The 27,284-nt window shown below is 35.2% G+C and overlaps 1 protein-coding gene across 5 annotated transcripts in view; it reads right to left on the bottom strand.

The window, feature by feature from the left end:
- Positions 1–22,959, bottom strand: part of Tfg (trafficking from ER to golgi regulator) — a 36,599-nt gene extending 13,640 nt beyond the window's left edge. Inside the window, exons 1-6 of one of the 5 annotated variants that reach the window (XM_026402400.2) lie at positions 22,600–22,959; positions 18,473–18,685; positions 15,351–15,434; positions 9,334–9,480; positions 6,165–6,332; positions 2,480–2,620 (exon numbers count right to left, since the gene is read on the bottom strand). In XM_026402400.2, coding sequence (XP_026258185.1) covers positions 2,480–2,620; positions 6,165–6,332; positions 9,334–9,480; positions 15,351–15,434; positions 18,473–18,656 — 724 coding nt within the window. In that variant the 5' untranslated portion in view covers positions 18,657–18,685; positions 22,600–22,959. Of the gene's footprint in view, positions 1–2,479; positions 2,621–6,164; positions 6,333–9,333; positions 9,481–15,350; positions 15,435–18,472; positions 18,697–22,599 lie in introns of all 5 variants that reach the window. The other 4 variants (XM_026402397.2, XM_026402401.2, XM_026402399.2 and 1 more) reach the window with 4 other exon arrangements.
- Positions 22,960–27,284: the final 4,325 nt, after the last annotated feature.

The raw sequence follows: 27,284 nt of genomic DNA, 5'->3' as shown, positions 1-27,284 counted from the left end.
TGTTGATGCCCATTTTCATTCCTAAAGTTTGGAAATTTTCTGCCTATTATTTCACTGAAAAGGTTCTTAATGCCATTAACTTACTATCTGCATGCCCTCTTGTATCTTAATAACTCTTAAGTTTGGTTTCTTGATGTTGTCCCCGAGTTGTTGAATTTTCTGATCAAGGTCTTTTGTCTCCTACCCCTACTGCACACTGGGTGTTCAAGTTCATACACCCTGGTCTTTGAGGCCTGAAGTTCTATTTTCTATACAATCTAATCTCATGGTGATACTTTCAAGCGAATTTATTTGATTCATTTTGTCTGATTTCCATAAGACTGAACGATTTCTTCTCAAAATCTCTCTTTATTGAAATATATTTGCTCTTAATTTGTTCCTTAAATCTTTTTTAGCTCATTAAACATTTTAATAATCATTTTTTATAGTCCTTTTCTGGAATTTCATCCATTTCCATATCTGTTTCCCTTTTATCCTCTTTGCAGGAAATTTGTTTGCTAGTTTCTATATGTTTTCAGAGGTCTTAGACCTGAGCATATGTTGAGATAAAAGTCTTCTTCCTCTTTTATGAGCCTTTCCTTTGGTGTATAGTTATCTTTTCTGTATTAAGTCCTGTACTATTGGTATCTTATAACTTCAGCACCTATGCTCAGCATAATTCAAGTGTTAATTTCAAACTCTAGTGTTTCAGTTTGCTTCTGAAGAACTGCTGATTTAGGGGCTGGTGATATAGATTAGTTGGTAGAGTGCTTGCCTTGCATGCACAAGGCAACAGGTTCAATCCCCAGCACCACCAAAAAAAAAAAAAAAAAAAAAAAAAAAAAAAAACCTGCTGATTTAATACCCACTCTTGGAAAGCAGATGCAGCACTACTGTTTCCTCTGAGCCACTGTCTTGGGACCTCTTTGACTTTGCTATATAAGTACATATCAGGCCATTGATACTTGGGGCCTGGTCATTGGTTTGGGGTTTCTGTCTCCTCATTCTATGTCTTAAAAGTATTGTTGGAACTTAGTGGGGATGGTCTGTGTATGGATTGAGTTTCAAATGTCACTTGGTTGAGTTATGGGGATAGTTCAGCAGCAGAGTTTCTACTTTGTGAGCTTGCAGTGTCCTTGGTCACTTCCCAGCCTCCCTTAGAAAAAGGGGAAGTGAGCAATACCAACAATAGTAGCAACCAATATGCAGCATTAAAATAAATGTCTAGTGCTTATTATGATGTTTGTAACACACACAAAGAAGAATGGTGGGGTCAACACTTAACATCAGCAACAACAATAAACAGCTCCAACCTGTATCTAGCGTTAAAGTAAACAGTACGAATAACCACAGTACGAATAACCCAACAACATGAATGATAGGAGACAGGAATAATACAAACGAAATCATTCTGAAAGATAGTAAAATTACAGTTCCATAAGAAAAAAGAAAATGGTATAGGAAGGCAAAAGAAAGTTTGAAATAACCAAAAATTGAACAGAGAGAAAGAAGGAGATAGCAGGGGGGACAAGATAATTTGGTAATTAGGGGGAAAGAAAGAGGATACAGAGCAATAAGAGGAACAAAAAGGCAAAAATAACAAAAAAATCAAAACAAACCTACAAAATCCCCTAACCCTCCAAAGTCAAAACAAGGTTAAAAAAAAAAAAAACGGGTGAAAAAATAATTAAAAATAAAACAAAAATATGGGGAAAAAAAAGGTTCATTGACTATGCTGTTGCACCTTTCTCTCCAAGTCTTCCCACAAGAGAGAACAAAGGCGGAGGGTTGTTAAACCAGATCTCTGTTTCTTTACCAAGTTGCCAGCTAGACTGGGAACAGAACCTGGTTGTAGTAGCTCTCACTTTCCCTTCTCATGAGTTTAAGATAAAACAGACTGGGAAATATTGACACTTGGGAATCTTGTCTGAAGTGACTAGGTCAATGCTCTCCCAGAATAGCGGTGATGTAGAGTTCCAATTGGGATGTTCCAGAGGCTAGCACTTTATACTGTTCAGCAGTATCCAGACAGAGTATATCCACATCCCCTACGGTGAGCAGATGCCCATCTCTGCTAGATGTCTGGGTCTCATTGGCCTCCTGAGAACTCCATTTGTAGAGTGAGGAAACTAACCCTCCACTGGTCTTACGTACTCTGTCACTAGTGAGTGTGGTCTTCCAAGATCAAACCATAAATTCTAACATGCCTGCCTGTCCAACTTTTGGATTCTCCCAAGCTGATCCAATGAGCTGCCAGAAACAAACGAAAGCAAGCTTCTCTCCCCTTTGTATCCCCCGCCTGGATCCCACAGCAAGTATCTTCTGTGATGGTCTGGCAATGCTTTTTATGAACTCTCAGACTCCCCCACAGAAAGCTACTAGGCAGATGCTTCAAAATGGCTGTGACCTCAATTCTCCAGCTGGCCAAACCAAGAGGTGTGGCAGCCCAATCCAGCTGCACATGTACCTTCCTACACAGGTGCTCTAAACTCTATTTTACCTTCAATCTGACCTGCTTGTGTCTGGGCTCCTGTATATGGAGGCTGTTGTGGCTGAACTCCTGGTGGGTGAGCTGCTGAAGAGGAGGAAGCAATGCTGTCAGGCGTTCCTGAACGGTCTTCTGCAGGAGCACTGGGTGGCCCTAGATGGTCATGAAAAGTCAGTTTAGTACCCTATCCTGGACCTTTCCCCAGAAAGTTCAACTAATAGGTTCCATTAAAAAAATAAATAAAAACAAAATACTTAAAAAAACATTTATCACTACAAATTCAGTCTTTATATTAAATTATTATGTATTTTTTCCATTGGTCCAGTCCCTCAAGAATCCAAAGTCACAACTAGAAATCGTTCTCTAACATATGGAATATATCATAATCCTGAGACCAAATGCCCCCCATAAAAAATCAAAACTCATGTCCACAGTACCAATATCCCCTGCCCCATGCAGTCTATTCATGCAGTCTATTTTGTAAATCAACCAATAGTATTATTTCACTCTTTACCAGGTTTTCTCCCAAATTAAATTCAACCCCTAGTTTGTTGTTCAAGAACCCATGATTTCTCTTCTCACATGCCCTTTCTTTAGCTTAACTGACCTACTCCCTATTCCCCCAATATATCTAACAATGTTTTAGCTTCTATTTCATGTATCACTGTTACCTCCATGTACCCCATATATTTAAATATAACATTCACATACTTAACCATGAGATTCTTTAAAACCAGCTTATAATACCACACTTCTCTTAAAGCTTTATTGACACATACTTTATTCTACTCATTAATTGCTGTGTAATTTACTTTTATTATGACCCATACAAACTTGTACTTCACATTTCTGAATAGTTCCCATCTTTTCTCTTCAATTGTGAACTCTTCTGGCCATGCTCCTGATTCTTAATTCTTTTTTGCCTGCTTTATAAGCCTAGCTCTTTAATTTACACATGTAGCCACTCAAATTCTTCCAGAATAATGAACACAGAAGTGAATGGAGAGAATCTGCAACAGTTCCAATACTGTGACAGTCAAAAAGGATATTTGGCACATAATAAATAATGTCCTACTTCTTTTCTTCATGTTTTGGCAACAGAGGAGAGTGGTTAAAAGCATAGGGTTTGGAGTCAAATTATTTAGGTTTGAATCCCAGGGTGGCAAATACTAGCTTGAGCTAGTGATTATTATTTAATCTTTTCCTATGCCCAATTTCACCATCTGCATAAAAGATATACTAATTCCTATGTATGATTACTGTAAGAATAAATTAATAAGGGCTCAGAGCTAATGTTTATAAGTGATTATATAGCAAAAGCTTATAGAAGTGATTAAGATTTAGAAAGTCCCATATAAGTAATTGCTATTATTAGCAGACTAATTACCCTGAGGACAAACTTCTACCTTCTGCATTCATGTATTCCTAGAACTTAAGCACTATATTATGCATACAGTTGGCAGCTAACAGTCCTATAGTAATGAGAACCTAAATTAGCATATAGTAATGAGGGAAAAACCCATGATTACCAGAGTACAATAGATGACTGCTTTTCTACCACTATTTTACTTATATATAAACAAATACATACATACCTTTTTCCTACAAAAGACATGGTGCTATTATCCAAAAGATATATTACTTTGACTCCTCTTCCTTCACTTGTGTATAATTTATTAGATTATTTTTATAGTTCATCCCTTCTTTTTTTTATACATTCACTATGGTAGCCAAGGATTTTATATCACTCCTCAAGAACTACAAAAGTATCCTCCTGGCTATTATCTATGTACACAGTTTTTCCTACTACCATTCAATGTACAAAGCTACCAAAAAGTAGTCTTCAAATAATATGAATCACAATCATATTATTCTTGGCATGGTGTATACTTTATTCAATTCAAAATTTTCAAGATTAACCTGTTATACAACTATTCACTCCTCTATGTGATAATTCCTAAAATCTTAAATAAGTAGTTGAAACAATAATTCATGTATTAGTTACTCTAAAAATGTGTTTTCCATGGTTATAATTCATCTGGTAGTTTCTCTTGCCAAGAACAAACATCATAAACAAATATTTGTCTTTTCAGTATTTCATACAATTCTCTATGGTGAAAATGCCCATAAAAGTTCCCAAACAAAACCAAAAATGAACAGATTACATACTATATTTCCAACTACTGATAATGGCAAAGTAAATTGGTCAGGTAAATCCTCCCACAGGAAACAACTAAAAACTCAAACAAAATAGAAGAAAACAATTATTTGAAATAACTGAAAATCAATCAAATGCCATAGAAATCAGGAAAGAGTTTACCCCAGTAGAATTACAAAAGATATGAATTGCAAAAGATATGAATTGCAACACTAACCCCTGCAGGTCCACTGGCAGAAAACCACACTGTTAACAATGTGGTGGCTAAATAGGCAGCTGGAAATTTAGGGGGGAAATCCCTGAAGCAAGAGTATCAATGAAGGAATAATACCTAAACTAAGTATAAAAGTCTGTTCCAATCTTCAGCTGATCATAGGGCTGGGAAGGGGATAACTCAAGAGGGCTCAAGAGAAAGGAGAGGTGGGGAAAAAAGCACCTACAACTGAGATACCAGTTGTTATGTACACCATGAGGACAAAAGCAATCAGTTTAAGTCTATAAATATTAACTCTCTGCTAGGACAGTAACAAAGCTCCTCAAAAAAATATCAACAATCCTAAATTAAAATACACCAACAACAATGCCCAGTTTTCAACCAAAAACTATTAGAATGCAAAGCAACAGGAAAATTTGACCTATATTGGGGGGAGGAAGACAGAGTCAACAGAAACGGACTCCAAATAGACCCATATTGTTGTATGTTAAAAACATTTCAAAACAGTTACTTCTAATATTTTTAAAGAATTAAAAATATAATCCAAGAATTGTAGGGAAATTTAGTTTTAATGACTATAAAATCAAGGAATTTCAATGGAAAAAGAAACCATAAAAACAAATGGTCACTCCAGTACTGGAAGCCCAATCCAAATAAAAAATTCATTAGAAAGGTTCAATGGCAGATTAGAAAAGATAGAAATAATCAGTGACCTTTAAGACAGTTAAACAGAAATTATCCAATCTGTAGAAAAGAAAGAAAAAAGAACTTCAAACATCCATTAGGCAATAACAAGGTCTTCAGTGAATGAGTAATTAGAATCTCAAAGAAGCAGAAAAAAAATGTTTAAAATAAGATTAAAAAAATACCACAACATAGTATGCTGCTTTAAGGTTAAAACCTTATTCATAAAAGAAAAAAACAATTTAACCAGAAATGTATGATTTAAGATCAGAAAAAGATAGTAAGGTCTATCAAGTGTAATTTAAACCTTGCAAGAAATCTGAAATCTATAATCTTATATGTATAAATATCATAAATTTACTTGAAATAAAATAGGTTTGTATGTATGTATGTATTTATTTATTTTTAAAGGTAAAAGATACTACTGACTGGGAAAGGGGAAAAAAAAACCTCTGAAATCATCTACTTTTTGATCTAGTCAGCGATTTTACATGGGTATATGCATATACAAACATTTCTTGAATAACCTTAAGACTGTGCACTTCACCATGTCCAAATAATTGTTCAATAAACAAAAAACAAAAGGGAGGGTAGAAAAGAAGGAGGAGATGGAGGATGAGAGAGAAGTAAAACTAACTTACCTGAAACCTGATCATCTGTTAAACCAAATGCTGACATTACATTTTTATTGATTTCATCTTGGTTTTTCAAAGGATCAAAAGCTGACATACTTGCTGCCATAACCTGAGTAGACTGTTTTCCAGAAGAATCAGAAGCAGCAGGCTTTTCTTCCCTACCATCCACAGTATCTGCAGGAAGAATAAAGGAAGAAAAACAAGCTATTTCCATCTTATCTATTCTCAAAAAGCCTAAAAATACAAGACAGGTAAATAAGTACGGCATGGATATTGTGTATAATGCTAAAAATATCTCTGAATACAGAATTATATATCATTTTACTGTTTTCTTCATACTTACGTTTTTATTTTTAAAATACTGAGGAAAAGAGCAAAAAAAGATGCAAGATCAATAGTAATTTTTCCAAAAAATCATTATGTACCTCCTTTTCTAATGATTATTAGGGAAATAAGCAAATGAATCAGCAAATGAAGAAGTCCTGGGACCTATATTTTAGTATCACATCCATACTGGGCACTCAGGAAATAAGTTATAGTAATTAATGGTTTATTTGGTAAAAGGATAAGAAGCTTAACTAAAATTATAATATCAACTTTTATGTTTTATTTCTATTCTATTATGTATTGTTCCATTATTAAGTTATAAGACCATCATTCATGCTTAATCTTATGTAAACAGCACATAAAATACTTCTGTTACTTATTTTAATATTTACTAAATTACTTATCAAAATATTTACAGATGAAATGATGTGTTTGGAATCTTTTTTCAAAATAATACAGCAGGAGTGGAATTGAGTGGGAGTACAAATGACACAATACTGAGCTGATAATTGTTCAAAGTGAATATGGGTCCATGTGATTTATTATAAACTGTGTCTACTTTTATACATATTTAAATGTTTCCCATAATAAAATGTTTTTTAAAAAAGAATCAGAAAAAATAAATTTCTAAATATTGTAAGCAGGTTATATTTAAAACTATGTTTTTCTTGTATGAATAGTAAGGTATTCACTAAGCACCTGTACTACTACCTTGTGAAAGAAAAGACTTTCAAGAATAACTTATGTTTTACAAATAGTAATCTAAGGTCAAGACACATTAAAAAAAAAAAAAAAAAGACAACAACAACCTAAACAAGTAGTCAAAAAGAATGTTGTTAACCACTTACTCAATTAACAGGTAACAACTATCAATTTTTTGTTACCAAACAAGTAAATGAACATCAGTTATTAGATTCCCCAGGACCAATAAAAATTAATCTTATGGAAAAAATATAAGTATTATTAAGTATTATATAAGCAATCTCAGCACACATTGGCATGCAGCTTTCATTCAGAATAACTGCCATTCCAGGTCGTTCTAACATTTCCTAACTTTCTGGGAGTTTAAAAAAAAAAAACTGCTGTAAGGACTCCTTTGAAATGTCTACCAGTTATCTACATTTCTCACCAATTTCCCATCTCTAATCCTAAAAGCATAAGATATCAGTCTTAAAATATTTCCCTCCACATCACTACTATGTTTTATTAGTTACGCCTCTTTTCACCTACCCCAAACTAAATCCATTAGGAAGCATACAATATGTCCACTAAGCTATTACTTGTTTTATTAGCTGAAGAACAACAAGAAGTCAATCTAGTACCTCACATAGCTTATACATCATTTGCCTCACAGAGGAAAACAAAAGTCCAAAACCACTGCAGAGGTACAACCCTGAAGACCACAGGTGGCCACATGTTTCCCAGTGAGGGTAAGTCAAAAGGCTAGGAATAGTACTGATAGCTGACTGGCAGTTTTGTTTTTTATGTTATACTTTCATGTGTCTTATATAGGTTGTTTTTTTTTTAGTTTATTTATGCTATTTTCTTAAGGAAGAGATTATTAAATTGGTATATGTTCTCAGAGCTTTGACATGACCTTTCATAGAAGCCAGTAGTCAAGAGGTAAGTTAACCTACTAACTCTAAAAGAAAAAACAAAAAATAAATTATAACCATCTCTTAAACTAAAACAGACCATATTATTCTTCTATATTTTACCATCAGAAAAATCAAACTGGACACAATACCTAGAAGATGCCCACACAAAGAACAATATATAGCCTAAATTTCAAGATGCAGAGGAAGAAAACAATTTTAAAATCTTATATATTAACATAGGTGAATAGTTAATAACATAAAAATACAATAAAAAGAACTGATAAAAAATATTAGATAAAGTAGCAAGAAACCGGCAAGAAGATAAAGGGGTTTTATAAAAACCAAAAAGTATATAATTCTTTTACCACTGTAGGAAATTTCTACACAGTACTGGCTATACTGATTGAATTCTGAATGTGTTTTATAATATTCAACAGGTGGTTATACCCTCTAAATTATATTCAACTGCTATGTTAGCATCTATTAATTCTTCTGGAAAAATAGCCTAAAGGTTTTTCTTTAGCTCTTTGATCTAAAATTGAAACTTTTTAATTTGGAAAAGTAGAGTTCAGAATGAGAAGACCATTTTGACCTGAAATACAAAAGCTTTCTTCATTTGGTCCCAAAACTATGTCAGTTCCAAATTTGTCCAATAAACTCTTACTTTATCTTAATATAAACTGTCCATGAAATCTGTAAAAACTAATTGTTTTTCTTCTTATAATTAAAAACTGTGCTTAAAATAAACAATAAATAATTTTAATATGCTAACATTATCTTTATTTGAAACTAGTTCATATTCTACATAAAACTCATGAAATGATTTCAATTCCTAACATTCATTAATTATCTACTATATTAAAAAGGTTTATGAATCAAAAGGATTTGAAAACCGACCTATGACATAAACCCATAAGTCTAAGACTAGCTGTAAAAGAATCATCCAGAGAGCATTTTAAAAATCAGATTGTAGTTCCTACCTTCACCATGCACCCTCCCACCCTACCTCCCCCATCCACTGTAGGTCTATGTGATCTATGTGGTAAAATACAACTTCCTGGTAAGCTTGATGAACAGGTAGCTTTGGGAACACAGATATGAACACTATACAAAAGCAGAGGCAAGAACAAGAAAGAGTGGCAGTAAGGATGTCATTCTATTAATAGCAGAGAAGTTTGTGTTTGTTTGTTTTAGTATGTGCAAAAAGATACAAAAACAGTTAATCAGAATAAAATGGATTCATGCTTTACCATTTTCAGGAATATTGGTAGAAGGTCCTGGTTCTCCAGGTGGTTCCAAGCTATCCAATAAGCGATTCACTTTATTCCTAAGTTCTATCAGTTCTCGACGGAGATATTTTACCTGACTTGATTCGAGGGGTCTTGGTTGGCCATTAACTAAAATAAAAGCATTAATTTGTTTAAAGTCAGAAGATGTTCTTTAAGAAGTGCATCAATAGAACATGCGATAAAGGAAAATAATTTTGTTTTACCTTTTAAAACAAAAACAATATATGTATTGACATCAGTGGAATTATTTTTTTAAGGAAAGAATTCTTTATTGTTAATAACTTAGTTTTTCGAAAAAAGAAACATGATCATCCTTTCTTGATGTCAGACCAATGGTTACGACTACTTGCAAAAAAGTTTATGAGAAAATTCAACTATAATAAAATTAAGCAGAGCTACAGAAAGCTCTATTTTAGTAGAAATTGTTAAATTTAACTGATATTGCTTTGAACAGAAATTATGTAGTCAAAAGTATATTTAACATTATTTAATATTCTTGAAATACAAAAACATCTTATTCTATGCATAAATGTTAACACACAACATGACTGATAATTTAGTCCAAATGACTTTCAGGAGATTAAAAAAAACTGAACACCTCATTAGTTACAAAAACTGTCACCATTGTGGTGATTTTTTTTAAAAAGAAAAAAAAAACTAAAAAGGCTCTGAATGCAAAACCAAGGCAAGAGTTCAAAAATTAAAATAAACTAAAATGTCTTAAGCATTGACAGTACAGCACAGTTTGTAATTTCAGAAGTTATAAACTTTTGAAGCATCTAATTTAAAAAAGAATACCTATGTGGAAATAAAGGTGCAGAGATATTCTTTGTTAAATGTTTCAAGTATCAAAGAATCTATAAGCTTTCAGAATATAATCCATTGATAATTCACAAACTTCCTGTTACAAGGAAATTCAATACAATCTTCTACCTATATCAATTTATTAATAGCTTTCATTGGGGATTACTGATTTTCCTCCAATATCTAAGAAGAAAAAAAGCAATTCATAAGATCAGGAACTGGCCTGGTACAGTAAGATAGGCCTTAGTGTTACTAGAAGCTGACCTGGCACTCACAGATAGACTGTGGTGTTTCCCTGTTGAACATATATATTTTCAAAGAACATCAACATTAGCTAAGACCACTCTGACCATGATACATCAAATGGGGAGAAGGGGCACTCCATAATCAGGCAATGAATAATTGCTACTGCTTTACCAATTGCAGCCTTAACCTCAAGTCCTTCCTCCCTCCCACCTTCTACATAAGATTTAGTAAGATCCATTGCTTGCATTTAGATGTAGTAAGATAATCATAGAACCCCTGCTGCTTCCTCTTGGTATTCAATACCAAAGCCCTACTTACAGAACCTTATCCAAAGTCACTTAACAGAAGCCCAAACCCTACAAAAATTAGTTCTAACATACACTGGAACACCTTATTGTTTTCCCTGGTAGTCATTTTCTCTTACTGCAGTAAGTCAATAAACCCAACTTTGTTCAACTACAGAGGTGTTCCTAGTGGTCTCTGTTTGGAGCACACTGATCTATATCTTACCAGAATTGTCAGGATTAGCAGTTATAAAGATATAACTGGCAAACTTCATAAGCAATATTAGAAATGAAAAGAGGTTTAACTAAAAATAAAGTAAATAAACATTTACTGTGAATACTCTGAATAACTTTATTTCAATTAAAAACTCAGATGACCTTGACAATTTTTAGATAAATTTAATGTACAGAGTGTTTTAAGAAATACAAAGTTTGATTATCCAATTAACATTAAAGAAATTGAATCAAGTATTCCACCAAAGTCTTAAGAAACAGATGATACTATACTGTATTGCTGGGGAATAAATAATAATAGCAAAGGATAAATGTAGTCAGGGAATTGGGGGAAAAGTTTCAAGGACAAGCTGGGATTTGCCCAAGCTTCATAAAGAGGAGTAGGATTTGAGTGTGGGGGAAGCAGAGGAGACACTGCAGATGGAGGGCAAAGGTCTAAAGCCCAAGGGCTGATTGTGTCCTTGTGGCTGTTTACAGCAATTTGGTCAGAGTCAGGGATTTGGTTAGCCCAGGACAACAGGAATATCTGGCGGGAAGACTCCCCTTTTCCTGATGAGGAAATGAGATGATACCAACAAGGATCAGGTTGGGGTCTTCATGGGCCATCCCAAGATTAAACTGAGGGGTGTCTCCTCCTGGCTTGCAGACACCATGCTTTGAGTTTCCTTCCACTTTTCTTTCTTTTTTTTTTTTAAGTGCCAGAGTGTTTTTATTTATTTATTTTTCCATTTTTTAATTTGTTCTTTTTAATTATATATGACAGTAGAGTGTTTTTGACATATTATACACACGTGAACTATAACTTATTCTAATTAAGATCCCATTCTTACAGTTGTACATGATGGGAAGTTTCACTGGTCATATATTCATATGTGAATATAGGAAAGTTATGTTCAATTCATTCTACTATCTTTTCTATTCCTTTATACCCTCCCTTCCCTTCATTCCTCTTTGTCTAAACTAATAAACTTCTACCTCCTACCCCTGCATTGTGTGTTAGCATCCACATATCAGAGAGAATATTCGGCCTTTGGTTTCTGGGAATTAGCTTATTTTGATTAGCATGATATTCTCCAGTTTCTAGCAAACGCCATAATTTTATTCTTCTTTATGGTTGAGTAATATTCCATTGTGTATATATACCACATTTTCTTTATTCATTCATCTGTTGAAGGGTACCTAGGTTGGTTCCATAGCTTAGCTACAGTAAATTGAGCTGCTATAAACATTGATGTGGCTGTGTCATTGTAGTATGCTGATTTTAAATCCTTTGGGTATAAACAAAGGAGTGGGATAACTGGGTCAAATGGTGGTTCCACTCCAAGTATTTTGAGAAATTTTCCTCCATAGTGCTCTCCAGTATGGTTGCACCCATTTGCTTTCCCATCAGCAATCTTTTCCCCCCACATCTTTGCCCATTTTTGTTAATTGTATTGTTTTTGTATTCCTAAACTATTACTGTTTCTTGTAATCAACACAGCTTGCCACTTTCACTATTTTCCAGAGTCATTTCCTTTTCACTGAAACCCAATTTTAAAAAATTCTTCTAACAAGGGCCTCTGAATGGTAGATTCTACCTTTGTTTGAAAATGTTACTTCCCCTTCATCCTGAAGTTTAGCAGACTGTGGAATGCTACTTTTCTAGTTATTCTTAACCATTTGAAGATGTTATTTCTGTCTTCTAGTTTCTGTTACTACTATGAATAAAAATTCACTAACAGTCTAATTGCTTCATAGTTGAGTATTTTTGCTGGATACTTTTATAATTTCTTTGTTTTATGTATATTACAGTTTCATAACAATATCTTGTAGGGATTTATTTTTACTTATCTTGCTTAGGATTCACTCTGCCTCCTGAATCTAAAGGTTTATAACTTTTTTTCTTTTTATTGGTTGCTCAAAACATTACAATGATCTTGACATATCATATTTCATACATTTGATTCAAGTGGGTTATGAATTCTTATTTTTATCACGTGTACAGATTGCGGGGTCACACTGGTTATACATCCACGTTTATACATAAAGGTTTATATCTTTTATGTAATCTTGAAAACTTCTTTAGTCACTACCTCTTCATATATGTCCACACCCCCCACTCTCTCCTTTTTAAATTCTTAATGGAAATATGCTTGACTTTCTCATTCTCAACTTCTATTTCATATTCTCCACATCTGTTTTTCTGTTTTATTACGATTTCTTTTGGCTTCCTTTTGATATCCAAATTCTCTTTTTCACCATGACTAATCAGCGTTTAACCTATCTACTTAGAATTCAACGTCAAAGACAATTTCTAAAAAGTTACCTTAAGTTCTTTTTAAGAATCTATTTGTTCTTTTTCATAGTACCTTGCTCTTACATTTTTATTCCTTATTTAATAATTTTATAAAAAAAGTTGTAGTTGTAGATGGACAGCAAGTCTTTGTTTATTTTCATGCAATGCTGAGGACTGAACCCAGTGCTTCATACATGCTAAGCAAGCGCTCTGCCACTGAGCTACAGCCCTAGCCCCTTTAATAACTGTTAACATATATTTTATAGACTGTCATTTCTATTAACTCAAGTTTTTAGAAGTCTAATTCTATTAGTTATGGCCACTGTTTATTCCTTATATGAACTGGTTCTTGTGTCTTACAATTTTTAATACTAAAACCCATCAGTGAGAAACATGTGACTTAAGACTCATATGCCCTTTCAGAGTGATTTCTGCCTTTGTTTTTGTTTTGGTTTTAAATCTGGGCTTGAGAGATTCCAAACTACCCAGGTAGTTTAAACTTAAACCCAGCCCTCCTATCCTTGGTTATGAATCCTCAAGGGAGACTTCCAAAACCCTGATAGCCCAGCATATGTTAAGCTTCCTTGATCTTTCCTTTATCAAGGAAGATATTTATTTTCTACAATATTCTTTTTGAGAATATAGCCCATTGAGGGGGCTATACAGGATCCAGGACTTACCACATTTAGACACCAAATGACAAAATCTTAAGATTATGCTAACATCTTCACGATTACCACCAAGAATATTCCAACTTAAATCAGTGTTTGGTATTTAGGCCCTGGTTTTTAGTTTCATTTATTTTTTTGGTCCCTGGATATTTCCCTTACTTTCCTGGACAAGCCAAGTTGCATAATTCAATAAAATATAGTTGGTATAGTTTATATCTACCATGTGAGTGCTTCTAGCAAGGTGGGTTCTAGTTATCTAGTCTATCTTATACTTGGCTAACAGTGGTTAAGTATTTTACATTTGATACTGAGAAAAGATAATTTTTTAAAAAATTTTAATAGTTTTTATTATTAACATTTAAAATCTGATTCTTCATTTTTCCTATGTGGAAATAAAAACAGATAAACTTAAATCAATCAGGCATGCCCATCTCTCATGAAACACTAAAGTTCAATATAACATATTTGAAAAAGTAAACGATAAACAAAGCATCCAAAAAAAGTGTACACCTTATTTTTCAAATAATAATGCTCCTACTTTAACTCTGTAACCAACCATTTCTATCTTGTCCATTAAGTATTTCACCTTGCAAATCTAGATCTAAAAGATTAAAATTAGTCTGTATTTGTTATTATCAGTACTATCTTTAGTCTTTAAATAATACTTGAAAAATAAGATCAAAAGTATTGGCTTATATTATATGTTAAGCCCTGAGAATATGTAAAAACATGCTCTGTTATAGAGAAAGATAATTATAAATTCTTAAACATATACAATGGTGTGAGGGGGAAGGGAAGGGAAAAAAAAGAGAGATAAGTGTCACAGCAGTATGGGTAGACAATAGGGATGGGAGGGGAGGGGGGATAGGGAGGGCAGCAGAATACAACTGACACTAGGATTGCTGTATGTATACACATGGATGTATAACCAATGTGATCCTGCAATCTGTACACGTGGAAAAATGAGAATTCATACCCTATTTGAATCAAATGTATGATATGTCAAGATCATTGTACTGTCTTGAACAACTAATTAAAAAAATAATAAAATAAAAAAAATAAATTCTTAAAGAACCCACAGGAAGTTTTAGCCCTGCAATTATTTTTAATGTGATACATTTAACTAAAAGGCATGCATTACTATTTAGAATAACAAAGTAGATGCAGAATGTATTGACTTTCTGTGAATATTCCCCAAATACAAGCGGTCTAAGAACTCAAAAATTCCAACATAGCTAAGGATATATAAGTTGTATTTGATTTCAAAACTGTTCTTACTGAATTAAACTTAAAACATAAGAAAACGTCAAGCAATTTAAAACTACTCCTTAAATGAAAATTGATATAAGCACTTTTTGACTACATTGTCATTTAATTCTGAGCCTTTAGAAGAAAAAAAAAAGTCTTTAGAAAGGAAAAAAGATAAAAGATTTTAATAAAAATATTAAAAAGTTTACCACTCACCAAATAATGTCAGTTTCAGTATCCTACTACACTGAATAGCAAAGGAAAGGTCAGAACTATCAAAAATTGTTATAAGATCTCCATCTGGAATTAAAAAACAAAACAAAACATACGAGTTTCAGATTTGTTAACAGGAATAAAATGGGACATATGAAAATTTAAATTCAAAATGTATATTGCAGAACATAATTAGAATCTCCTAGAAAAACCTTAAAACAAACATTAAAGAATCATCTGAGAAATGTGAATTGTTTAAAAAAATACTAAATCAACTTTTCTTATTACTCTTACAAGCAAAGAATTTATCATATCCTCGTGAGAAAATGTTGCTGAGTTAATACATGTATTAAATTTTACCAGTCACTAAATTTATGGTAGCAATAGTGTGAATTATTGATTGAGCCAAAATCTTTCCATTTTGAAAACTTTAAATATATTTATCAAAAATGAAAGTAATAAGGATTCTCAAGAATCTATTCTTAATTCTAAATAAAACACACTGACACAAGCAAATGGAGAGAAGTCATACATAACAATAACTCACAGTTCTTGAAGAATTGTTAATGAATGAACAGTAGAGTCTTTCAAGTTAGTGACCATTTTGATACTAAAAGTATCAACTTTCCCCAGAAAAAAAAAAAAATTTATATATACAAAAAATAGCACATAATGAAGACTGTGAAATCCCCTAGATCTCAGGGATAAAGAATACTATAATTAGCATATCAACTGCATGTTTCAAAAGCTTTCAAAGGACTAGGGGGAAAAAAAATTCCCTACAAAGAGCAAGAACAGAAAAGCAGGGACAGACTGATCAGGGGTCTTTTACAGTGCATCTTCACACAGTTGGGTGGGAATTTTTATCTGGTGAAGGCCAAGAGGCCACTCCAGGAATGCTCTTCTGCACCAATCTTAAATGGATTACATAGCTTTATTTTGGACTAAGATGGCAATAAAAGCCATAACCGAGCACTCTATAATTATTTTAGCTCTTTATAACTAAATCTAATTCCTATCACATATATGTCCAACATACAGCTCTGAAAGACTTGACTCATAAATACATTTTAAGAAAATATAGATGTAAAAGAAGGAAATTTCCTATAATTTTGTCTTTTTCCTTTACTGAATCACACAACAGAAACAGAATTTCTAATAGTAGAATCTACCTGAGCAGTCCCTTCACTCTAGAGCCCAACACAGACTATGAAACACAAATCTGAATGATTCAGAACACTTCAAAAACACGTGAAAAAAAATATATATATAATTTGGTAGCCAGATAAGGATGACACACTTCAACAATGAGGAATCTACAATTTGACCCAATGGATCCATCGCTGTTTTTACAGGACTGTGATTAAGACTGGTTTTCAGATTTTTTTTTAATATATTTTTTATTTATAGATGGACACAATATATTTATTTATTTTTATGTGGTGCTGAGAATTGAACCCAGTGCCTCACATGTGTGAGGCAAGAGCTCTACCACTGAGCTATAGCCCCAGCCTCATAGTTTTTAGATTTTTAAGAGGCAGTTAAAAAAATGGCTGTGATGATGATAAGAGGGCTTATGTGATCTACAAAACTACAATATTATCTGATCTTTTATAGGAAAAGTTTACTGACATGAAAATAGGAAATATAAGAGAAAGCCAATCAGTAAGGTCATTTTAAGATATGCTAAGTTTGAGGCAAAGCAAAGCATCTTAGGTTAAAAGACAACCATTAAAATTTTGAGTTGTAAAGTCAAGAAAGAAAAAATAACTGATCAATTTACGTCATACATTTGGAAGTCACAGGGGTGAAAGGCAGTGTATTTTGAGTTGATGAGATTACTAGATAAAAGAACAGGATGAAATACCTCCTTTATTGTTCCTAAACATGAGTGATTCTCAAAAATTAGCTAGGGTGCTCTTAGATCATATGTCACAAGAAGGGAGAATTGTGCCTGTAACTACATGGCCAGCTTAGTTGATTATCAGTTGATTTTACACTCCTTCTCCATAGGGCAAATTTTACAAAGTGGCTGTTCAGCCAGGGACAACATTTTCCACCTGCATCTCACCAAAGCCATCTGACTGGGTTTGGACCAATGTAGAAGTTATATATCACCTTGATGCCTAGCAAGTAATATCCCTTCACACTCTTTCTTCATCCATATGCCTGCTGGATGTCAATTTTTGATTTTGATGATTTTTGTAAGCCATGTGTTAAAGATAATGGAGCTTTTTCAAAATAAAAAAATAACAGAGCTTCTGTCAGTCTGGGTCCCTAAATGATTTCTTCAGTGTGGACCCACTGAGATTTTAATATTTCTATTATAGTAGCTGGCATTACCTTAAGACAATCCTCATAAAGAAGCAGCTATTTGTGATAAAAAGAAAACCAGAATAATCACAGTTTCAGAGAAAGTAAGAGATAAGAGTATTTCAAAGAAAGATGCCAAATGCTGAGCTCAAGATGAAAAACTCTACAAATAAGTTCAGTGATTAAAAAACATACCAAATCACCAACAAAACAAATTTCCATAAGTGATTTAAAAAGAAGGCTGGTTAAAGAATAGGAAATAAATAATATTCTACTGCTATAATTCCACTGCATGTTTGATCAAACATTTCTCATGTAAAATCCATCTCCATAAAAATAGTTTTGTGGTAAAATCAGTCAGGGAACATCACATTCTATTAAATGACAATGTACATCAGCATATTACACACTCTTGAAAATTTCTGCAATAAACACATTTGTTGAAACCAGTTCTCCCATACTTAATTAATTAACCATTAAATTCTTTTCCATTCAATAGCTACTGATATCTCTTTCACTTGAGGAAATACAAGTAGAAATTTGGTTTTAAAAATAAAAAGGAAGTCAAAACTGGCCAGAAAGAAGAAAATAAAAAAATTTGTAGAACAGCATATGAAAGTGTTCTAACACTTAAAACTCCCTTCTAATAATAAATAACTTAGCTATTTTTAACTTAGACTAATTATATAAACATCCCCTTAAATAAAAGAAAATGGCCATTCAAATATCATGGGGGGGGGGATAGTCCAATAAAAAAGATGAGCAAATGAACACATACTTATTTTCAAAAACTGCCTTAAAAACACTCTTACCTTCATCTTTATACTTTATTGTAACTTCATCATTACTTAGAAGTTTTCCTCTGAAAACTCGCTGCATCATTAGCACTAATTCATCATAAGTAATATCTTCATTATGAATGGGAATTCTTCGAATATCCTCCCCAAGTTGAGCTTTGATAATTAGCTTTCCACTTAGGTCCAACTGTCCATTCATGGTGGACTCCAGGATGTTCTTATATAACTCTAAAGAAAGACTGATAACAATTATTTTGATGATTATACAATAGAACATATCTGAAAAGTTGAAAATAGAGTACAAGAAAAAAAAAAGAATACAAGAAATTTGGCCTTCAAAAGTGATTCACTATCCCACTGTTAACATGTTCATGTTAAAATGTCTGGCAAAAACTGTATTACATATATAATAAGTTGTATTATTTTGTCTCCTATTGTTTTAACCACATATTTAACTGCATATCTAAATAATACCATTTACATTTCTAACATGTCCAAAAGTTAATTGCTGGTCATCCACTTAAAATCTGTTTCCTAGAGTTACTTTTCCCCATTTGTTAGTGACAACAACTACCTTCCAGTTATTCAAGATAAAAAAGTCTTAGTTCCTCATTTTTCTCACACCTTATAGCCAAACTACAAATCTTATTACTACTACCTTTTAAGAAATGTCTCTGGAATCCAACCACTTCAGTATCTTCACTGCTAACAATGTGATCCAAGACACCACCATTTTTTGGTTAAATCATTGCAAAAGACTCCTTACCTGATCTGTCTCCTTTTCCATTTTGCCCATTTTTAATCTATTTTTAACACATCAATTAGTCTGTGAAATAAAATCTAAGGTCAGTGTCCTCTAAATCTTCCAACAGATTTCTGTCTTAAAAAGCAAAATCTACAAAGTCATGATCTAGCTTCTGGTCTCTGACCAACTATTTAATCTCATTTTGTACCTCTTTCCCTCATACACCCCTGCTACACCAATGCTTTAAGTTCTTCCTTTCCACTCAAGGCTTTGCAACTTGCTACTCCTTTTGCCTTGAACTCTTTTCATATTCCTTATGATTCGGAACCCTCAACAAATGTCATCTTCTCAGAAGTCTTCCCTAACCATCTAATTTAAAATGACTCCCCACCCCCTATCTTAGTACCCTATCTTATTTTTCTTCAAAGCATTACCATTTTCAGACATTAAAAATTATCTTTTTATTGTCTTTTCCACTAGAAAGTAAGAAGTACATAGTATGTACCGGGCACACAGTAATTATTCAAGACTTGTTAAATAAGGAAAAAATAAATACTGGCTTCAAAATTATATTGGCCTTAACTTTTAATGCTAATCTTGAAGAGAAAAGCATGTGTGAAAAATCAAATTTTTCTCTTTTAAGTAAGAAAGGTCTCATGAGTATTCTAATTTCCCTCTATTTTGGGAACTTGAGGAGAAAGGGCAAATAAGTGATACCTTTCTAAGTTTTCCAACAAGACTATTCACTATTGTACTACATATTCCATATCCACCCCCATTTCAATTCACCCCACCCCTAAATCAGAGTGGGTGTATTAAACTGTTTTAAGAAGACATTATTAGAAGTAACCATTAAATACTAGCTTGCTACATAATTTTCCCATTTCCTAGGTTTTATTTTCATGTTATGTCAAATTATTCAAAATCATCATCCTATAATGACTTTGTGATTCTAAATTCAAAATATCATCCAAGATCTCTAATAAATGATTACTGTATAATCATGAACAAAGTACTATAAGCAAATAATGTGTCAATATCTCATTTTCTCAAGGCCAAGATATTCCTGAATATGTTAAAATAAGATCACTAAGTGTTTTCTTAGCATCAACTCCTGTTCGTGCCCCAAATTATCTCTCAAGGCTGTTTAAGTCATCTGACTTACAACCTCCACATTTTGACTTCAACCTCCTGTTTTACTACTGGCAGCTTTCCCTCTACTTAAATTCATTATTTAATTAACATTATCATATTTCAAATTCATTATTAACATTATCACATTTCTCTGCAATTACTGTGTCCTTTCGGTGCATGTATAAAACCATTCAAACCCTCTCAACACATAAATCCTTCAAATACTTGAAAAAGTGTTCAAGAATACTAAATTGTTTCATGAAGATTATATATAAATGTCCCAATATTGCTTATATAAAAGTTTGTAGTCCTTTCACCTATTCCTTAAATGAATACTCTAGATTCCTTCACCATCCTCTGTCCAGGTCACATTTTATTAATAAATCTTTAATGAAATGGGGCATTAAAACTAAATATAACACTCCAAGGTCAGTGCAGTACAAAGTGAACTGTGTTCCGCCATCTGAACATCATGCTTGTCCTAACACAAAATAAGAATATGGTTAGTTTTTTATCTTCCCATTTCACAATGAACTTCTCACAAAAACCGTGATGAACTGAAAACTCCATACAACTTGCTCTTCACCTGTAGCAAAATTTGTCCTGTGCATTAAGGAAACATTTACTGAATACCTCTGAAGTACAAGCACTTCTGCAAGATGGTAAATATTCCATTGTGTTTGCATTGATAGGCTGAGAGGATCATGAAATAAATTAATGCATTTCCACAGGATGTGTAAACCAGTAATAATGGCGAGGGGCCAGTGTGATGGTATTATGTATTCCTGGCGGCACCTAGAATAGTGCCTGACATGTAAAAGGTATTCTAAGAATTGCTTCTGTTCCCTTCACAAAAAGATGAATGGGTAAATAAAGTGACTCCCCACATCATATTAAGAAAAATTTCAACATCACATACACTAGATAGTATGTCCTACTGATGGAAGTGGGGAATGCTCAGTTCCAATGACCTAAAAACTTGAGTCACATATACTCTGTATCTGTCATGTTTACCAACAAATTCACTTTTGGTGTTTCTCATCAATTGTAAATTCCCTGCAGCCAGGAACCAATGCTTCTTTCCTAAGACTGTTCCCCATTTATGCAGTTACTCGGGAAAAACACACAAGTATCACAAGAGTACATTTTTCTCTGAGGGAAAATCCCATCCACACATATTTATACAACAGCAGAATTCTGGTACTCTTTCTCTAGCAACGTAAAGATCCATATGAACAACTAGTTCCTAGAACTGCTGTTAAGATCCCTACAGCAATTTCTTTTATCTTATCCCTGCCCCCACCCCCTCTGCGCTGTGTCTCCACTAACACGCATAATACTTCACCAGAAGCACTTTTTTGAGTTCTGGGAATAAACTGATGTGCCCCAAAACAAATAAAAGGCCTGCCTCTTGCACTATAATCTAGGTTCAGTGGCCAAGCCGCTGGATCCACTAACCCCACCACTGCTCAAATTCAGAGGCAGCAGTTTAGGTACCTCCTGAGGGTGCAATTTCCTTCAAGAAATCCCAGAGCAAATAAACCTTTGATTATTCCAAAAGAATGCAAGAGGCCTAAAATGCTGCCTGACCAGAGGCAATGTTAATAATAAAGATCCGCACTATTAACTTTGAGACTTTAAATCCTTCTCGAAGGTTCACTTTCATCATATGCAAAACGGGAATAAGTTTGAATGGGTTCTCGTGATTAGATAGCATCAAGCATCTAAAATACTCAGTACCCAGAGAAGCAAACTCTTAAAAGTTAGCTGTCATCATTATAAAAACCAGGCTGGGCCTCCACTCCGCGCTTAAGGACTGATAGCCAAAGAATGAGGTTCCTCTTCTATGACCCCCAATCAAATTATTCCCACAGGTGCCTCTCCACCCTTCTCACCCTTCCAACCCCCTCGAGTTAGGCACCCACCACTCCAGGGCTCCCAATGGCTCGCACAGCGATCTCCGGCAATTCGACCTCCGGGAGCCACACCGAATTGCCTAGACACTTCTGGGCCGAACGCCCCCCAGAACCCTACGCCCACTTCCCAGCCACCAAGAACAGCGGCCTCGTCACCCCTCCCCCTCCGTGACCTCCCAGCCCCCGCGAGGTCCCCTCGGCCCTCCTCGCTCGCTCTAGCGCTCTCCCACGGCCCCCGTGGGCCGCCCGCCCCGCGCCGGTGGGTTCCAGAGAGGCCCTCCAGCACTTCCTCGTCCCCGGGACTTCTCAAGAGAGCGCGGCCGCACCCCCGACTCTTGCGGCCATACCAGCTTACAAGGCCGTCGCCTTTGCGCGGGACTCCGTGGACGGACCGATGCGAGGCCACCGCCGCAGACCGGCTCTGGGCGTCTCAGGGAGGGTGCAGACAGGACCCGCTCGGTAGCCCTCCGCGGCCGCCGCACCTAGCTCGCAGACTGCCGTGGGCCCCAGCCAATCGCACAGACCCAACTAGCCTAGCGAGAGCTCCGGCCTTGTACGTGGCAGGTGGGGGAAGAAGAGGGGCGGGAACAAGAAAATAAAATCCGTCCTTTCGCCCCGCCTCAGCGCGAGAGGCTCAACTCATAACGCATGCGCGGGGGCGTGGGACACGGGGCCAAAGACTACCCGGCAGCTTGGGCCCAGGCGCCCCGGCTTCCTCACTGGATGACCGGTGGTAGGAAGCGCGAGCTAACGGATACACGCATGCGCAAGGCGTGACCGGGCACTTCCGGTTTTCCTGACAGCTTGTATTTCCCGTCTGTCGCCCGTGGGCGGGGCGTAGTGGGCGGGGTGTAGTGGGCAGTTCTGGTCTAGTTTTGAGAACCCACTGAAAGTGGCCATCTGTCCAAGTTTGGGTGGTTTTTGTCGTTACTTTGTAACCATTGTAGTTCTAGTCACACCAAAAAATACTAATCTCTTCCCGCCTTTCTTCTACAAATCCGTTCATTCATTCATTTGTGGGCGCCCACGCTTTGCCAAACCTTGTGCTAGTAGGAATGGGGAATGAATCAGTCGGTGCGCGAGGAGTTTCCAATATACCAGGGAAAAGACAGCGCTCCAGAGGTCAAAACTTTACGTGTGAAAAAGTCAAAGGCTGCGAAATTAAAGCTAAGGATTCCAGAAGAGTTTTTTTGGAAAAGACATTTGAACCTCCCCCTCCCCCTAAAGCATTTGTTTTGGGTGTGCTGTAAGAAGTGCTGTTGTTCAAACTGAACCCTAAATTTGGGGAAAACTGGGGTGCAGAGAAGTGTTTTAAAAGGTGCAAACAACTTTTGCCTTCTAAGCTGACTAAGCAGACAGGTAAATCCTCCTGTCTCCCTGGTTCATCAGATTTTCCCTAAACGAACTGGGATAAAATAAATCAGGTGTTTGGGATAAGAAATAATGTTCTTTTTTAGAACTGTAAACAGTATCTTCTTACAGTTGTAAGTCTGAAAATTCTTTTGAGAATGAAGTATGTGTTAAGGATGCTTTTCTCCTGTAAATTTTGTTTTCCTCAGTTGTATATATTACCCTTTGAGAAATTCCCTGCAGGGATTAGAAAATGAAGGACTACAGAAGAAACGGAACATTCCTCATTTTCAGAGAATATTCTTCCTAGCTTGTTATTTAAAACTTTATCATAGAGATTCAGGGAAGTGCACTGCAGCCCGCTGATAGTATGCTACCGTCTTTGATTTGAGATGGTTTGGGAGTAAACCCACACTCCTGTGGACAGAGGTAAAATAGCCCCTTAAGAAAGTGAAATACCACTGTCAATCTTCCTAAAAGTCAAACAACAACAATTGCTGGCGAGGATGTGGGGAAAAGGGTACTCTTGTACATTGCTGGTGGGACTGCAAAATGGTGCGGCCAATTTGGAAAGCAGTATGGAGATTCCTGGGAAAGCTGGGAATGGAACCACCATTTGACCCAGCTATTGCCCTTCTCGGACTATTCCCTGAAGACCTTAAAAGAGCTTACTACAGGGATACTGCCACATCATGTTCATAGCAGCACAATTCACAATTGCTAGATTGTGGAACCAACCCAGATGCCCTTCAATAGATGAATGGATAAAAAAAAATGTGGCATTTATACACCATGGAATATTACGCAGCACTAAAAAATGACAAAATCATGGAATTTGCAGGGAAATGGATGGCACTAGAGCAGATTATGCTTAGTGAAGCTAGCCAATCCCTAAAAAACAAATACCAAATGTCTTCTTTGATATAATGAGAACAACTAAGAACAGAGCAGGGAGGAAGAGCAGGAAGAAAAGATCAACATTAAACAGATACACTAGGTGGGAGGGAAAGGGAGAGAAAAGGGAAATTGCATGGTAATGGAGGGAGACCCTCATTGTTATACAAAATTACACATAAGAGGTTGTGAGGGGAACGGGAAAATAAACAAGGAGAGAAATGAAATACAGTAGATGGGGTAGAGAGAGAAGATGGTAGGGGAGGGGAGGGGGGATAGTAGAGGATAGGAAAGGTAGCAGAATACAACAGTTACTAATAGGGCATTATGTAAAAATGTGGACTGTAACAGATGTGATTCTGCAATCTGTATTTGGGGTAAAAATGGGAGTTCATAACCAACTTGAATCTAATGTATGAAACATGATATGTCAAGAGCTTTGTAACGTTTTGAACAACCAATTAAAAAAAATTAAATCAGACCTTGGGACAAAAAATGAGAGGAATCATAGCCTCCAAAGAGGGTAAAGAATTTTCTTCTCTTTAGATCACTATTAAGGGAGCATTTCCTCAAAAGTCCTGCCACTAAGAAGAAATTAGATGGCCCCTGTTACATTGTGGCCAACTGCACCCTTGTGGAGGGGCTGAGATTTGTAGACTTTAAATATAGCTTGTTTTTTTGTTTGTTTGTTTGTTTTTAGTACTGCGGATTGAACCCATAGCACTTTAGTCCTTTTTATTTTTTCATTTTGAGATAGGTTTTGCTAAATTACTGAGGCTGCCCTTGAACTTGTGATCCTCTTGTCTCAGCCTCCTAAATCACTGGGATTACAAGTGTTTACCACCATGCCCAATTTAAGGGGTTTTTTTATCTTTGTGTTTTGATGAATATTTTTATGTTTACTTTCCTCATGCTTCATCCCAAAGATCAGTAAGTTTCATTTAATGTTATAAACCTGTTCCCAGCTACCACTGTGAAAATTGAGAAATGAGGTTGTGATGATTTCACAGATTAAAGTAGAAGCAGAGGAGTAAAAACAGCATTTGGGAGTCACATCAGAGGCTTAAGTAACAAGAGACAAGAAGGACATCTGTGAAACATAATGTTTAAGTATTACCTCAGAATTTCCCAGAGATAAATATATATGTGTGTGTGCACTCGCTCGTGTGTGTGTGTGTGTGTGTACACACACACACATATATATATATATATATACAAAATTATATTTTATAAAAGATTTTGTTTTCTGCTATCCAGCTAACTAGGCATGAAGTATAGGTCATTTGGGTTGTTTGTAAATGTTACATAAGAGCATGTGTAGGGAAGCACACAAAATTATGAATGTGTCATATTGCCTCCATTAGATTGTAAACACCTTAATAACTGAAACAATAACTATATCCTACCCATTTTCATATCTGTTTCATCCTTATTTGCCCATTAAAACTTCAATAACTCTCCTGCTCTTGACTCTTAACATTGTAAAAATTGAGAGCATAATGAATAGCTAGGCACAGCACGGCATATCTGCAATCCCAGAGATTTGGGATGCTGAGGCAGTCCAATTGTAAGTTTGAGGTTAGCCTCAGCAGCTTAGTGAGCCCCTGTCGGAAAATAAAAAGTGAAAAGTACTGGAGATGTGGCTTAGTGTAAAGCACTCCTGGGTTCAATCCCTAGTACCAAAAGGGGGGAGGGGGGCAACTCACCACCTAACCCAAGGATTAGAACTATATCAGTAAATTATATGTGCTCCTCCCCAATGTGCCCCTTTTGAATTTTGTGTTTGGTATTCACTTGTAGGTTTTTAAAAAATCTTGTTTATAGTTATCATATGTGAATATCTATGTAGACATATATGCTTAAGCAATGTTATTCAGTTTTACTTCCTTATAGATATTATATAGAACATCATTTGTTTTTGGATTCCTGGAGCATAACTTTCATACTCAATATTATGTTACTGGAGCTCATTTATTTTCATTCTTGAGTAATACTCCTTTGGGTGAATATGCTACAGATATTTTAATTCATTCTATCAAACAGTATTTTGGTTGCTTCCAGTTTGTTGCTATGAGATGCTATATGCACGACATTCTTATATATCTTTGATATACAAGTTTCTCCTGGTTATATGCTAATATGTAGATTGCTGACTGATAGATTATGCAAATATTTAGCTTGTAAAATGACAACCCGTGGTGTTGTTCAGCCTTTGGGGGAAGGTTTGAATGGAATCTTTTGTGGACTTAGTGAAAACCATAAACACTGTAGTAAAACCCTGAATTTGTATACCAAAAATTTGACAAGTAGACATTTAGTTCCTTGTTTAATCTCAAGTGATTTTTCTGTAGTTCTGTATCTTACTTGTGGTTCTGTGTTTGAGTTTCTTATGCTCCCTCACCCAACATGAGGACAGTGATTTTTTATTTTGTATATCACTCCCAGCATCTGGTGTTGATTGCCATGTGTAGTTGTCTGTCAATAGATATCTGTTGAGTGAATTTTATGGTTACTATTTCTGTAATGTACCCACAGTTGCTGAAACAGATGTCTGTACTTAGACTTGAATAAAAGCTGGTGACAACTGAATTAAATCAGTTACATCCCTTACCAAGAACATCGTTTTTCCCACTGTATGTATTGACACTGATTATAGTTAGTGCTGCCTTTCATCAGTGAAGCCAAAAAAGTTCTCATATAATTATCACTTACTAACCACTATGGTCATATTTATTGGGGATAAGTCTCAAAAATGTAACTAAAAATATCGTTCCAGGAATTCTGTAAG

The sequence above is a fragment of the Urocitellus parryii genome, chromosome 2 (assembly GCF_045843805.1).
Source record: "Urocitellus parryii isolate mUroPar1 chromosome 2, mUroPar1.hap1, whole genome shotgun sequence".
Classification (NCBI taxonomy): Eukaryota; Metazoa; Chordata; class Mammalia; order Rodentia; family Sciuridae; genus Urocitellus; species Urocitellus parryii.
This window is presented reverse-complemented; position numbering and strand designations above follow the sequence as displayed.